Raw genomic sequence first — 15,714 nt, 5'->3', positions numbered from 1 at the left:
TACCATACATTTATACTGTAGGAGTCTGCGGGGTGTATCTTGCATCTGGTTAAGTATCACGCTTCGAGTTGCTGTTCTGTCTTTTAACTGTGTTACACATCTGTGGTTCGCAAACCAGCCCCTCAGTATGCTCAGTCTCTGTACATGTTTTTGGAGTCAACTGAGCTCTCTGTATCCAGAGCTCCTGCCTCTAATGGTAAAATTCACCCTGAGCCAAACTTTTTGCTAATAAAAATACGCAAAATCTCATTAAAGTCAGTGGACCATTACAACAGCAGAGATTTTGGTGTTCTCTGCTTATTTCACATATTCTTACTGGTGAAATGCAGAAGCAGAGGTTTTTCTGCAGGAGACATCCATAATTTTTCCTGGCCAGGAGAGAAGGGAGAAGTTTCTAATAAGTAACCTTGAGAAAATGGTCTTCAAAGCTCATATCCAGCCATCTTACTTAGAGAGAAGCAAACAGAAAATAGTTCTGTAGAAACATGTGACTGCTGGCAGAGCTGTCTGCTGTCTTAGGGTGATCTGTTTCTGACAGTAGTATGTAAAATCGGAGGAAGAAGGCAATTATAGGAAAGGCCATTTCAGTGGTCAGTTTGCTGGTAGATCTTACAAGTATTTGAGCAGACCTTGCATAAGCACAGCTGCAGTGCATGTAATGAGAGGAGAGGATGAAGAGTTGTGTCCTAAGGAAGGTTTTTGTCAAGAGCCAATGTGATTACTCAGGTTGGTAGTAAAGCATGTCCATGTGTAGACTTGAGAGCAGAGGAGCTGTGTGTTGGATGTGACCACCACCTTCCATTTAACGTAACTTCAGGAAGTTGCTGAATTCCTTGTATGTACAGAGAAAGCTGGAGCTGTGATAATCCCCATCTCAGGTGTTGGTGCATGCAAATAATTGGTAGGGGAAGGTCTTTCAATAGTAAAAATTTTGAACAGGTTTCTGTGTTTGCAGGGAAAATCCTGAGAACAGATGAAAGGAATGATGGGAACAGTTATAGAACCATTGGTCCTGTGGCCCTAAGAAAAAAACATAGAGGTATTTTGAGCAAAATACTGTTTTAAAGAGGCTTCAGACTGGGAGCAGCCTTCTGGCTTTGTTTCCTTCATGTCATGGAAATGAAATATTTTCCTTGGTTTTTTTTTTCCCTAAACAAATGACATCACTAACTGATTCTTTCACCAATCTCCCTACCCAGAGCACCATGTATTTTGGCTGAATGAAAAAAAGTAATAGTTTTAAAATCAGTTTAATGATTATATAAAAACCATGCAAAAAAAGTAAGTGTTGATGAAATAGTGAATAGAAACATGAAAGGTAAAAACAATGCTCTCTTTTTATTTGACTTGCTTGAAATAACTGTCAGAAATGCTGCCAGCATCCACACCTTCCCTGCAGAAGGTTTCAGTCACAGGGTAGAGTAATTGCCACACAGTTCCCGTGGCAGCCAGCAGCCAGCTCTGTGAGGGTTCACATCATGGCTGCTTTTGTACAGTTGAGTCAAGTGTATGTGGTATTGTGAAGGTAGTGTGAAAATTGGAACAGAAAGCCCTCAAATAGGCAGCAAACCCTTTCTTCCTTTGAAAAACAAACTAAATGTCAGAAGGTGTGTCTCTTACTGGATATAACACTTGCTGTTGTATTAAACTTACCACATTGCATGCTGAAATTCAGTATCCATTACATGTACTTGACCATGCAACGCTGGATGAATGCGACAGATATTACTGGTCCTTCTGCTATGGAAAGCAGGCTGAGTAGAGGGTGCAGCTGATTCTCTGTATGATTTGCTGGAGGGCAGCACTAATGAGAAACCCCTAATGTGAAAAAAGGGGCTTATAACTGGGAGAAAAAAAAAAATCCAATGAATCCTTAAAAAGGGAAATTCAGTTCAGCTGCTCCCATAGGGAGTTTGCTGCCCAGCTTTTTTTTTTTTTTTTTTGGTATTACTGCAGATCAGCAGTTCAACCTCTGTATTACAGACCTTCCTTTTAAAGCTTTCCAGCTCTCCTTCCCATTGACTAACAGAACATTCTTGCTATAGATGTGCAAACACATACTGAATTTGTAAGATCAGAGACTGGATATTCACTGGTAGCAAGAGAGCCCCTGCCCATGGCAGGGGGGTTGGAACTTGATGATCTTAAGGTCCTTTCCCACCCTAACTATTCTATGATTCTGTGATTCTATAATAAAGTCAATGTAATTTAACAAACAAGTCATTGGAGGAAATACATTTCTACACTGTGTATCATCAACAGACTTAAATGCAGTGTGATATTTTTTAGAGTCAAATAATAATCTTCATTTCCTACAATAGCACAGCATTTTTATAACAGAAAGGAGTTTCTGTGATACATGAATAGATTATATTTTTTTTTATCCTGCCTTATAAAGGAGCACAATTTAGAGCTGTAACTGCAGAAAACCACAGACAAACACAGTAGCTCATTAATTTAACATAATGACAGGGTTGTCAAGGTCAGAAGGAAAATATCAAAGGTGATTCTTGGGGAAATACTGGTAGACAACTTACCTTTATGTACTATCAATGAAATTCAAGCTAAGCATAATTTACGTTTGTTATTGTAAAAGCTTTATAGTGAGAAAAATGACAGTTAGGTATAATGGGTTTTTATAAATAGCTGAAATAACTAATAACAAACAAAAGAAATAAAAGGAAAAAAAAAAAGCCCGACTGCAAATCACAATCTCACATCTTTTGTCTGTAGAATATATGCACATTTTTCTTCCTACTAGGCAGATTATCTGAGGAAAAAAAGAAAGTCAGGAGGAATTTTGTCCTAAAGAAATTAAATGTAAAGCAATAACTGAAAAATGGATAAGCAAGATATACTAAGTTATCTTATTGCTTATATTGTAGCAACCTAATTTATTTCCTTATATCCCGTTGTGTAATTATAGGTCTAAACTAAGCACAGTTCAAGAGCTGTATAGCGTCAGTGAATATTACCTACATTTAATGTTTATATCTATTGATGTTACAGTATTCCAAATAGCAATTTGTGGATTAGACCTTGGACTACCAGCCCCAAAAGGGCGTTTTCCAGCTGCTGTCAGTGTCACTTGTTTGTGACAGGTTCTGTTCATGCATCCCTTCATGTTAGCACTAAAAGACACATCTTCACGTACTTGAAAGCACAGGTATGTTTAAATATTTATGGAATGAGAGGAATTTTAAAAATCTTCCACTGAAAAACTGTGAGAATCTGCATCTTGAAGGACACATGCTGCAGGTACAAACAATTTCTAAAACTGGCTATTGAAATCACACTAGGACTCTAATATATCTCATATTCACAATAAAATCTTTTTATGGGCTTTGTCTGGAGTAAGTAAAGCATCCCTTGACAGAACTCCTGTCCCACAAAGAACATACAGAGTAATGTCTTCTGTGTAAAGTTGAGTAAGGGGTTCCAGATGTTAGATGTTAAAAGTGTTCACTGAGTCAGTTTGTGTTTCTTGAGAGACAGCAGTTAGTGGCTGAAAGGTGACGTCGTCATACTTTTAAATCTGCTCTTAAACACTGTTTTCATGAGTGACCAGAGCTCCTGATTTTGCAAAAACAAATAATCCAGTGATGGTTAAGGTTCACTTACCTTTGCATAGAAAAGAACTGGAAAGATGCATGCGGCTGCTTACTGTCTGACTTATGAGTGGTTTCTTAAAACACCTCTGTGCTTAACTGTTGGTAAGGCTTTCTGCTCTGTTTTGTGCAGCGTCGTCTTTGAGGTGGTATGTAATGCATGTATGGGAAAGAGGGTGCTCAAATCTTAGGTACTCGCCTGAGGAAGGCAATGGCAGACTGTGCAGTACCTCTGGCTCATCCTGCTTTACTCATTTTCAGCTTTGAATCAAGGGTAAGGGTGCTGCTTCTCTTCTCCAGAACAAAGTTAATAGAGTTGGTATAATCTGCTGGTTACTGGTGACTCCAGGAAGACAGTGGAAGGGAAACCATGTGCCCTGAGCCAAGTGGCTCTTACTGGTGATAGATTTTGTTTGCCTTCTCCAAGAAGATACAAGTGCCTGCTCATGTACTTCTCCACCTTGTTTTGATGCCAACTGCTGGTGAAGTTAGACTCATAGAATGGGCTAGCTTGGAAGTGACTTCCAAAGATCATCTGGTCCAACCTTTGTTCAGAAAGATGAGATTATTTAGCACCCTGTCAAATCACATCTTGGTGATGTGGAAACTCTGGTGATGGGGACTCTACCACATCCCTAGGGAGTTTATTCCAATGATTGATTGTTCCTAGTGTAAAAAATTTGTTTCTTAACATCAAGATGAAACCTTCCTCAGTGTACCCATTTCTCCTTGTCTTCCCCATGAAGGCTCCTAGTGATGAAAGAGCCTTCATCTTCTCATAACCACTCTTTAAGTAGTGGAAAACAGTGATAAGGTGAGAAAACTGTTATTTAAGCTCACCTGTTTGGTGCTGCACTGCAGGGGAATGGGGTGGAGGTATTTACACTGTTAGGGATAACTATGAGCAGTGTAAGGAGTAACTGCCCCACTGCTGTTTGGTACCACCTTCCCTCCATCTTCAGCACAGAGGATGGGTGCTCTGTCTTCCAGTGCAGCTGATGAAGAGCACACATCCAGCATTATGACATGAGCTGTGGTTTGAGAGGGGAGGTGTTAAGTTTTGTCCACTTCCCATAGGTTACACTGAAGAGTGAGCTTCCCTCAGATGTGCCATCTATTGCTTGTGCATGCTGGGGCTGCACTAGTAAAGTGCTGAAATCCATGGCAAATGAGAAATGTGCAGAGGATGTTATCCTTGCAGCAGTAACCATCTGTTCTGTCTAGATTGGCCCTGTCCCTCCTTGCAATGCCAGCAGAAGGCCATGTGCCACCTCGCCTGCACCCTATGCCTGGATTTAATGAGTATGCCCAGTAGTCCTGCCATCATCTCTCCCTGCCCCAGGAGACAGCTGCTGCCAGCAGTGTGGCTTCTGAATTTGTTCTTGTGTCTTGTGTATGCATGGTTTTGCAAAGACTAGTTACTGTTAGATGTATTATATGCCATACACATTACAGGCTTTTCAGGGGCAGAACAGATGTCCTGTGCAGATGAAGGATCTTGTGGCAGTTCTGTCAGACCTTCTCCCTTTTCACTTTTGGTCTGTGAATGATGGCATTTTGAGGACTGCTGAAGGAAGATTTCACTGTAAAGAGGCCTGTCCATGCCTTTTATATTATTAGCTCTCATCTTGCTTTTGGCATGGATCTTTCCCATTTGTAATTTCCTTCATCTGTTCTGCAGCTCTTCGGAGCTGCTTGAGCCTCCCAAGAGCAGCATGGTCCCGCTGCAGAACTGGTTCTCTTCTGAAGGCTTTTGCCACTCACTGTCTGGAGAGTCTTTGAAATGGGTGGCTTTCCACTGCACACTCTTGTTTTTCAAACAAAGTTTCAGGCAATTTTTCATCTGTCCAAAAATTGGCTTTTATATTTTTGCAGATCCCCCAAATTTAATATTTGTTACATAGGTATCTCACATGTAAATAATAATTTTCTAAGCACTGGAATTCTGGAATTCTTCATATCATTCAAAAATCTTGTTCTCTTCAGACAATGTGTGAACAGACAAAGAAGTTAAAAGGGATGTGATCATTATTTGATACCACTTAGTGTGCTTAGTGGTGAATCACATTGAGAGAGCAAGTCACAGGTAATAGGCTCAAAGGGAAGAGAAACCAAATTGCATCATCGAAAATCAAGGTAGCAACATCTGGGGCAGTTTTCCAGAACTATGAACACAGTCTTCTCCTTTGGCTATTCCAGACATTTTCATTAGGAAAAAGATGCAATCCTATAGCTCTAGTTCCTGCTGTACAGTTGGCATTGAACAGCAGTGTGCCCTGCACAATTCATTAAATCCTATTGTTAGTCCACAAAATCACAACTCCTAATTATCTGTGTCCTTTTTAGGAAGTAAGATTAAAGTCAAGTTTCTTTGGATGTTTCTTACCCATGATTTTTGTTTCCTGGTAACATACTGGTAGTTTCTGAAACATCTTTTAATTTTAAAGTCTCAAGGACCTCTCACAAATATTTGGTGCTTTTCTTTTTTATCACGGGTTCTCTGGGTTTATTGCTGAGTGCCTCTTTATAAAACCCAAAACCACAAACCACAATTAAAGACTGTTTCATAATACTTCTTTGAGAAATCTCTTTCCCAGAGTCTATCGGCAAGAAGATTTTGCTTCTTGCACTGCAGGCAATGTGTTGTTTTGTTTTGTTTTTCCTTCAGAGGCATATGGGGCTATATTTTCAAGGAGTTAACAGTCCCTCCCCACAGGGGGCAGATTTTCCATAAATATTCTACATGCAGAACCTTCTTGATTTCTGGTCAACTTGCAAATTATGAACATTCCTGCTATTTGGGTGTGAAATTACTGAATTAAAGCATATGTCTAAACTGCAGGAAAACTGCCCTCAGTCTTTGTCTGTTAATCACCAGAGGTGAGGACCAGATGGAGTGGTGTGGCTCTCTTTTGGCCCAGGTTTCCTTCCCATGGATTTGAAATATGCCTCTGAATCCAAGAGTAAAGCCGTGCTTTTGGGTGTTACTGCAGAGCAACAGGTCTCCTGAATTTGTGGAATAGTCGTGAACAGAATAGCCCTGCCCTGTCTGGTGGATGATACAATCACTTGAATATACTTTCTCTCTGGTAGAAAATGCTGTTACTAACTAATAAAACCCTGCTCCTCTCTGCTGGAATCTATCCTAGTATTTTAAGCAAAGTGTTAGCAGGTTAATTTGTTAGTGTTTATCCTCTCTTTCTTGACAGCTCCTAGACTGTTTTGTCATCCCAGTGGTGATACTGCTCTCCTGGTTTTTCTTACTGGTACGATACAAGGCAGTACATTTCATTGGGATTGTGGTCTGCATTCTGGGCATGGGCTGCATGGCAGGAGCAGATGTCCTCGTTGGGAGACAGCAAGGAGCAGGTGAGTAAGGATGGTTGGGTTGTATGACCAAGCACTGTTCAGAGAAAACATTGACCAGACTGGAACAAAAAAAAAAAGGGGGGGGGGGGGGGGGGGGGGAAATCGGCAAGAAAGCCTGTGCCTTCATGGATCCAAAGCAGTATTTGAAGTTCCTTCTTTGTCAGGAGGGACAGAGAACAAAAATGGGTCAACACTTAAAAGTCAGCACTGCTGCAAATGGACTTCATGAGCTCTGTGTCTTCAACACAGGTCATCCTCTGTTCAGGCAGGGGGGACAAGCTAAATACTTGTAGTTTTATTCTGTTTTGGCTTAGTTGGTTGACTGCAAATCTCAGTTGCTTCCTTTCCAAATTGGCTACATCTTTGAGTCATAAGCACCTCTTTTGTCTACTGTGTACCCTAAATTCTCCTCAGCTTTGCTCTATTTTTTGTACAGAGGCAGGGTCACTAGGTAGATGCTAAGAGACACTGAACCTGCATGCTGACTGTACCAATTGGGTTTTGCACGCAGTCCCAGAATAAAAGGTTGGGATTTGCCTCTGTCATTGTTGAAGAGAACCTTCTTGTGTGTAAAATATTCTTTTTTTTATGTGCAGCATCATATGAATAATGTGTGTGTAGCTTTTAATGCAGACTAGAGTTAGATTTCATCGAGCAACTTTCCCTGTCACATTGATTTCTCTAGTGCCAACCCAAATGATGTGGGAAGGCTGGAAATTCTTTTCAAAGATTGTCAATTAGGCACAGTTTTCATTCTTAATTAAAAGCACTGAATTGTGAGCTGTGCATAATACACCGGGATTTAAAATTCTTGACTCAGCTTTCTGAATACAAATGCAAGTGCTGTAAGAACTGCATTTGCCAGGATGCTACTAAATAAAACAAGGGAGTTTGTGGCAGTACTCACATATCTCCCTGCCCCCTTTTATCCCTGTCCTTTATCCTGAAAGGAGACTTTCAGTTCATTGGTCTCCTCCAGAAATAATCCTGCCCCAGCTAAAAAGGAAAGAATATACTCTCTACTGTGAAATCAGCCAGCCAAAGCTGCATTCGGAATGACTGATTTCAGAGAAACTGGGATTTCAACCCTGGGTTCCAGAGGAAACATCCTGTGCTCAGTAATCTAGAGAGTAACATGGTAGGGCAGGTGAGTTCTGGATCAGCAGGAGTGTGTGGACCAATGGACCTCAGCAAACAAGGAACAGATTGAAGAACACTGACACTTTGCCATCAAAGTGCAATAATTAGGTATTATTTTCCATATATTGGTTACTAAAGCACAGGTATAGCTCTTAGGTAAATTTGTCCAAAAAAATCTGTTAACATACATTATTGCCTTTTAATTCAGACCTACACATGAAAAACTGTGTCCATGCTTATCACTATGTGGAGAGACTGCAACTTTAAGTGGCAAAATAGTGTTATTAATGTTGTCCTTAGCAAAGTAAAATAGATCAGCTGGTATAATTTATCTGAAAGGGTAAAACTGTACATTAAAAATCTGTGGTAGTTTACCTCATTTTATTGTATCCTGACTGATGTTTTACACATTATTCAATAAGAAAAGCAATTACTTTGTGCTCTGTGACCTTACGTGTCCAGTATACCTTAAAATAACACTTTCCTCAAATAATACCATTGGTACTTGTGCTCCTGTAATGCACAGGGGTCTAAAATACAGAGGTCTAAGTGTTCCATCCAGATTTTGCAAAGCACTTTGTAGCTCTTGCTTACCACAGTCTCTGAAAACCAGTCCCTTCAGTCCTGTTAATCAGCATATTAGCGTATGTTTTGTCTAAGATGAGACACATTGAGTCTGATATTTTGATATTATGATAATTACAAGCAAAAGCAAAGAGAAACACCTCATAATGTTGGGTTTTAAGGTAAAAATGTGGCAAAGTGGCCAAGTGAGAGTATGAAAAGCAGTCATGTCAGAACATAGTTCACATTGAAATTATTTATGCTACACTATAGTCCACAAAACATTAACTCCTCTCTGGACTGTATGAATTCTGCTTCCAGAGAACATTAAAAATGCTAATAATGATTAATGCAAGATGTGTTTTGCCAAGCTATGCCTTGTGTTTCTTCACAAGAATGACCTACACCATTAAATTGGTCAAGTGCAACTGTATTAACCTTAAAGTCTTTAAAATGCCTCTAGTCAGTCCTTAGCAATGTAGACACATGTAGATCTTGCATCCATGAAAATACGTTTGTTAGGATATGTCAGGTTTGGGGGGAAGTTCCGAAGTCAGCCCCTTGAGGAGCAAAGAAAAGACATTTGACAAGCAGGATGCTAGGAACTTTTAGAAAAGAAACCAAAAATATAAAACATTTTTATACCAGTATATAAAGTTTTGATACACTGACTTCCTGAGTACCATATATTGCTCTAGTCACTGCATCTCAAAAAGAAATGACCAGAAAATAAGCCCATAGAAGCAATAGAGAAAAGTGAAAAAGCTATTCAAGGGCCTAAAATGGTTTCAGGGTGAAGAGATGATAAGCAGACTGTGACCTTTTATCTCTCAGAAAAGGCAACAGAGAATAAGATAAAGGTACACGAAGTTTTCACTGGTATGGAGAAGGTCAATAAAGACTGATTCTTAAATATTTCTCATAATCAGGAAATTATGGGATCACCAATATAATTTTGAGGTACCAGGCTTAAAAGCTGAACACATGAAATCCTTTTTAATGATAGACTAAAAATATACAGACTTCACACAAATTAGTGAAGAGTGCCTCAATTTCTATGAAGTTTAATGGTTTAATGCAACTTCCATCTTAGAAAAGTCCTAATCTGCTGAGAACTGGCTGATAAATATCTCCCTGTGTTTCCCTATTTCTTTATGCTTTCTTCAGCCACCCTGTGCTGCCAGAGGAGGGTTCTGTGTTAGGCAGACCCATGCTTTGACCAGATCTTGGCTTCCTCTTCTGGGAGAGCCCTGGAGGTTGAGGCTTACACTCTCTGATCATGAGTGTGCTTTGGAGAGGGCCATCACGGTGTGGTGCTTGGGGCCATCCCATTTCTATGAAAATGCTCAGCCTCTGAGTTTTGTTTCACAGATGTAAAAGGATGATATTTTTGTCTCAGCAGTTCAGCACATCCAAGCTGTAAGGTCAAAAGCTTTTTCAGCATTACTTCCCCAAGGTGTCAGTGAGTAGCTGTAATAAATACCAAATGAGTGAGCTCAGTGAGGGATGATTGGAGCCTCTTTTGCAACATCAAATGCATCAGGGATAGGAAGAGGTTTTGTGAAGTGCTGATGCTTATTTTAAATTAAGGGCATCTTCTGAGGCTGACTGCAAAAGCAGGCAAAAAGGAAAATAACTACCAAATCTTAAAAAGATAAATTGTCAAATATAAACATGCTGTCAGTCGAGGTACATGTGAAACAGAAATTCAGTGGGAGACTGGATGAGTACGTGAAAGAGAAATCTAGTAATGTTTGATAAATACATAGAAGCCGCATCTCCTCTGAGCTTAAAAATGGTGAAGACTAAAACATCATTAGTGGGGGTATTTTAAACTTTACCTCATTCCTATTTGTCCCTAAACAACTTACACTTTTCTGGCTCTTATAGCCATTTTTAGAGACAGGATACTGGGTAAATGAACCCTTGGTCTACCCTCTTATAACTGTACTTATTTTCATGAGTTTCTTTTCACTGGAAATTTCAGCACTGTAGCTTGGAATGAAAACTGAAGGCTTAAAAGAACACCATAAGGAAAAATGTTGTAAAGGTCATTTTGAACCAAATGGAATGCTAAGCTTCCATTTTTATTTACTTCAGTGTGTATTTTACAAATCCATAATAACAAAAAGGCAGGAACTCGATAAATCAAGAGGTATTTTTAAGGAATAAAAGTTTTTTTGCTCTATATAGGTGAGTCACATTCTACCTGCAAAAAGAAAATAATAGTAGTAAAATATAAAAGAGTAGCCACTGAAATGTGCCACTTGGTTTCTATATTTTTTTACGAATTTTTCAGGTTCTTTCAGATTCTCTTATCTACAGCAAGAATGATGCTTTCCCTTCACTTCTGCTAGATTTTGCTGGGGTATTGAATGACATCTGGTGAATTGATAGGACATTTGCATTCAGCTTATAACCCAGATATGTGCTACTTAATGACTGAGGATTGAAATCTCCAGCAAAGATTTTGCAATGGTTCTAGACAACACATGGTTGTTTTGAGGCATTCTGATTTTTTCCCCTGTTTATTCCTAGGTGAAAATAAACTGATAGGAGATCTCTTAGTACTGGGTGGAGCAACACTATACGGCATCTCAAACGTTTGTGAAGAGTATATCGTCCGAAATCTGAGTCGAGTGGAATTCTTGGGCATGATCGGACTCTTTGGCTCTTTCTTCAGTGGAATTCAGCTGTAAGTGAGCAGGTTTGAGCCCCAAGGTCATTCAAATAAGAGCAGCTTTACCCTCCTATGAGGTGCTGTAACCCTCTCTTTGAAGGTAGCCATAACCTGTGGAGAATAGGTGTCCTGTAATTCCGAAATTTTCATTAGTTTTCATATTTCTGATTGATGGATTTGAATAATAACACAAATTTCTACATGAGTACTCTAATTCAAGGACTGGTGTCATTGAGTAGTCACATGTGGCAGGAGGAATAGAAGATACATCCTACTGTCTTGTTTATGGAGGACAAGTAGATACTTCACATGTTGGTCTGATCTGTGAATAACAAAATACACAGCTCTCTCTTTCATAGTTCTAAAAAGTCATTTAGATTTCTAAACAGGTAGAAAATATGTCCAGTCAGAAGGCATTTTACTAATTGGCTTGTTCTGTGTAACTACATTATGATATGGCAGAAATAATTAAAATGCCTTTAAGAAACAGGCCTTTTCACTTCAAAATGCTTAGTACTCAGGTGACTGTCGCAGAGATTCCAGGAACCGCTGAGACCTGCCTATACTGACACGTAACTAATGAGCAACTCACCTGCAAGCCTAAGAGTTAAAAGGTAGTTCCCAGTGCTGTAATGCTGTGACTGATGAAAGTGTAGCAAATGTCGCCATGCAAGATTGCCACATTTTATGCAGATCTCTCACTGGTTCTTGTCATACAGAATAACTTTTGATTATTAGTCAAAGCCAAGTTGCTCCTCTGCATATCTGAGCTATTCAGCTTCTAAGAACAGAGACTGATCAAAACAATGGCCCACCAATTCCCACTTGGTTCCATGTAGCCATTCAACACTTCCTTACTTATACCTATAATGGAGAGCAGATGTCACATAGTTATGTGTTCATAGATGTTTAATCTAACTAAATATATCAGTTGTTTGAAAGAGAACCCAGCTCCCCATGTTAAAATAGCAGACTCTTTCTCTGAAACACTATTGGCCATTTTGGTGCAACATAGAACCTTTAGGTCCTATAAACTGAAGTAGTCTAGGGAAGGAATGTCTCAGAAACAGGGCCATTTCCCAGCATGCTAGACACAGCAAAGTTTGGTTAGCATCCACAAAGTGATTGAGGATGGGGAAGATGTGTGCTAGTATCACTGGAGGTTGAAGTCTTATGTTTACAGGGAACAGTACAATTCTGAAGAAGGGAAAGCATCAAAAAGTATGTAGGGCTATGCTGCTTGTATGAAACACAAAACAATACCCACAGGTGAATGTCCCTTTTATTGACACGCACTGATCTCAAAATATATCATTGCAAAAAGCTGTGGTATTTGCCTTTTATTCCATGTATATTTGCGAATATCTGCATACGAGTGGGTGGTTTATGATAGCTCGTGCTTCAACCCTAGTACAGGGTTATGTCTCCATGAAGACTTTCAAGTAGGCTGTTGTTTCCTGGACCAGTTTAGCAAGAGTGCTTAATATTAGACCGTAAGACAAAATAAACCCAGTTAATGCCTGTTGGACAGCAAATGAAGGGCTAAGGTGTCAGGGCAAACAGTGGAGGAAGGAGTTGGCTAACTACCCAGGCATGGTGGAAAGAGAAGTTTAGTGGGTTGAATGTGATTAAAGCAGGGAAGAACTGTATATTAAAAAAGAGTAGAAATTAGTTGACTGGATTTGGGGATATAGCAACTACCTAGCAAATGGAAATGATGCTGTCTGATGGAATCACATAATCTTAGAATAACCTACTTTGTAATGGATCCCTGAAGGTAATCTGGTTCAAGCTACTACTCAAATCAACTAAAAGCTAACTTCAAAGTTACATCAGGTTTCTCAGGAACTTGTGCATTTGACTTCTTAGTATCTCAAAGAACTGAAATTCCAGTCCTGCTGGTCAACCTGTTCAAGTGTTTGACCAATACTTTTTTCCTTATAACTAATCAGAGTTTCCCAAATTGCAACTTGGGTCCATTGTCATCCATCCTATCTTTTCAGTAACTACCCATAAAGTAAAGATAGCAGATTTACCATTTCGCCTGCCTTTCCCTTGGCTTAGCCTTCTCTTCTTCACACTTAACAAACCCTGCTGTTTCAGCATCTCCTCTTACATCATGTGCTCCAGCTGCCTGACCAATGTGATGGCACTCTGGTTTACTCTCTCCAATTTGTCAATGTCTTATTCTGGGCAGCCTGAAACTGGGTACAGTACTCCAGCTGCTGTCTCGCAAATCATGTCCTTCAACTTGCTGTCCAGACTCTTACTAACACAGCCCAGGATGCTGTAGGCCTTCTCTGCTCCAAGGACACGTTACTGACTCATGTTCAGGTTGACGTCCACCAGGACTCCAGGGTTTATTTCTAAAAAGCAGCTTTCTGTACAGTCAGCTCCCAGCCTGTGTTGTTGAATAGGATTATTCCTAGGTACAGGCATTCATGTTTGCTTTTGTTGAACCCCACAAGGTTTCTCTTGGCCCTTTTCTTCAGACTACCTTGTGGGTAGTCCACCCATCTAGTCCATGCTTCTTTAATCTCTAAGGATCTTTCGTGAAATCATGCTGGAAGCTTTGCTAAAGTCAAGGGAGGTTACATCTCATCCTCTCAGTCATTCCCTCCCCTTTATTTACTGAGCCAGTCATAGAAGGCAGTTAGCTTGGTCAGGTACAGTTTACTTTTGAGAAGTCTGTGTTGGCTGTTTCCAGTCATATCTTCTTCATTTCATGCAAAGTCGTCTGATGAGATTTGCTCCGTAATCTTCCCAAAGGTTAGCATAAGGCTGGCCAGGCTATAGTTTTTGCTCCTTTTGAAACTGGATGTTGCATTTGTCTCTTTTCAGTCATCAGGGACCTCCTCCAATCACCACAACCTTTCAAAGATCATTGTGGTTCCAATTCTACAGTGAATTGCTCTTACTCTTCTTTATTTCACAGAGCATAATGAATCACAGACTATACTGTATTATTTTATATCTCTTTTGTATCGGATAAGCAATGTTCCTACGTTTAAGTTATAACAAAACTTGTTTGCCAGAAGAAGAGACATTGCAGTATGTTTTCAGGAATTGCTGATAAAAGAGACGTATGCCTTCCGCATCAAAGACACTTATAATTTAGTTATTTTTCATACAAAATAATATTATTATTCTGTACACAGTATTAGATTCACCACAAATCAGCATCAAGCAAATTAAAATTTCCAGTATGCAACTCTGTAGACTGGATTAATCTGGAAAGCACTGAGTTCCTGCAGTTTTACCATTAGACTTGGTCTTCCACATGCCATCTTCTGTACTTTGTTTTTCAGTCTGAGTAATTACATGTTTTATACTTGTTTAAAATGATGTCCAGACTAGCATGCAGAGTTGTGCACAGCAGGAGTTACCTGGAAACCACAGATCAGAGAAAGTGGTTAGCTGAGTGAAGACCTAGATCACGAGATACCGTATCTCCAAGGGTCTATTTGCCTGTATTGGGAAGAGCCGACTTGTTACCACCTTAGAATTTTCTGGATCTGGGATTTTGATGTGAACGTATAATGCAAGACTTGCAAGATGTTGAAAGTGGACTTTTGTGGTTTGGCCTATCCTTTGCTTTGTTTCCTGACTTTCATTGCTGTGACTATTCGATCTCTCTCAGTGTGTAACAAGTAACAGTATTCTCACCAAAGCCAGCCTGTAATATCTATTTATGTGACACAGCAGAGCTGCTCTGAAGGGTGAATAACTCAGACAGATACATTATTAATTATTGAAGTTCAAAACCTTTCAGAATATTAAGTCAGAAGAGTACATGAGGATTGTACATATAGGGGGATAGGCCCTTTGGGCAGGTATAGAGAGTTGGAAATAAACCTGTGGAAGTTTTATTCTATCACATCTGATTACTGCCCTGAAGATCTTTCAAATACACAGGCACAGGGATAATGCCACAGTGGATTGGCAAAGTCTGATTGCATTTGGTTCCTACTGAGATTTTTTTGTAATAAGGTTATTTATGTTGTTTTGTCCAGCATTTGAATTGAATGAGTGGAAGTAATTTAACTTCAGTTCTCTTCCATCAAATTTTGCCTTCTCTTCTCTTATAGTGCAATCATGGAACACAAAGAGCTGTTGAAAGTTCCCTGGGATTGGCAAATAGGTAAGAAAACACTTCACTTCACTGCAGATAGTTGCTGAAGGAGGCATGGAGACATCCATCATTTGGGGAAGCAGGCGCAGAGTTTCACAGGAAACGATGTTTGTCACTTTTCCACCAGTTACTGCCAAAGGTTGAACCACATGCCTCATCACTGTTCTAAAATGATATGTCCTCCCACTGCCATCCTATGCCTTCCTTGCACCATTAGGTTA

General features: G+C 39.7%; 1 protein-coding gene and 1 long non-coding RNA gene across 2 annotated transcripts in view; one reads left to right on the top strand and one right to left on the bottom strand.

The window, feature by feature from the left end:
* SLC35F1 (solute carrier family 35 member F1) overlaps positions 1–15,714 on the top strand; it is a 239,156-nt gene that overhangs the window by 194,893 nt on the left and 28,549 nt on the right. The window contains exons 4-6 of the mRNA XM_062632436.1: positions 6,818–6,977; positions 11,220–11,376; positions 15,450–15,502. Of these exons, the coding sequence (XP_062488420.1) occupies positions 6,818–6,977; positions 11,220–11,376; positions 15,450–15,502 (370 nt within the window). The remainder of the gene's footprint in view (positions 1–6,817; positions 6,978–11,219; positions 11,377–15,449; positions 15,503–15,714) is intronic.
* On the bottom strand, positions 516–1,792 carry LOC134170815 (uncharacterized). Its single transcript, XR_009967385.1, has 2 exons — positions 1,654–1,792; positions 516–1,020 (listed from the first exon to the last, which is right to left on the bottom strand). It is a non-coding gene; the product is annotated as an uncharacterized LOC134170815 (long non-coding RNA).

The sequence above is a fragment of the Pezoporus occidentalis genome, unplaced genomic scaffold (genome assembly GCF_034315485.1).
Source record: "Pezoporus occidentalis ecotype Australia unplaced genomic scaffold, CSIRO_AGI_Poc_V1 ctg39, whole genome shotgun sequence".
In the NCBI taxonomy this organism is placed as follows: domain Eukaryota; kingdom Metazoa; phylum Chordata; class Aves; order Psittaciformes; family Psittacidae; genus Pezoporus; species Pezoporus occidentalis.
The sequence above is the reverse complement of the archived record's forward strand: the minus strand, read 5'-3'. Positions and strand labels throughout refer to the sequence as shown.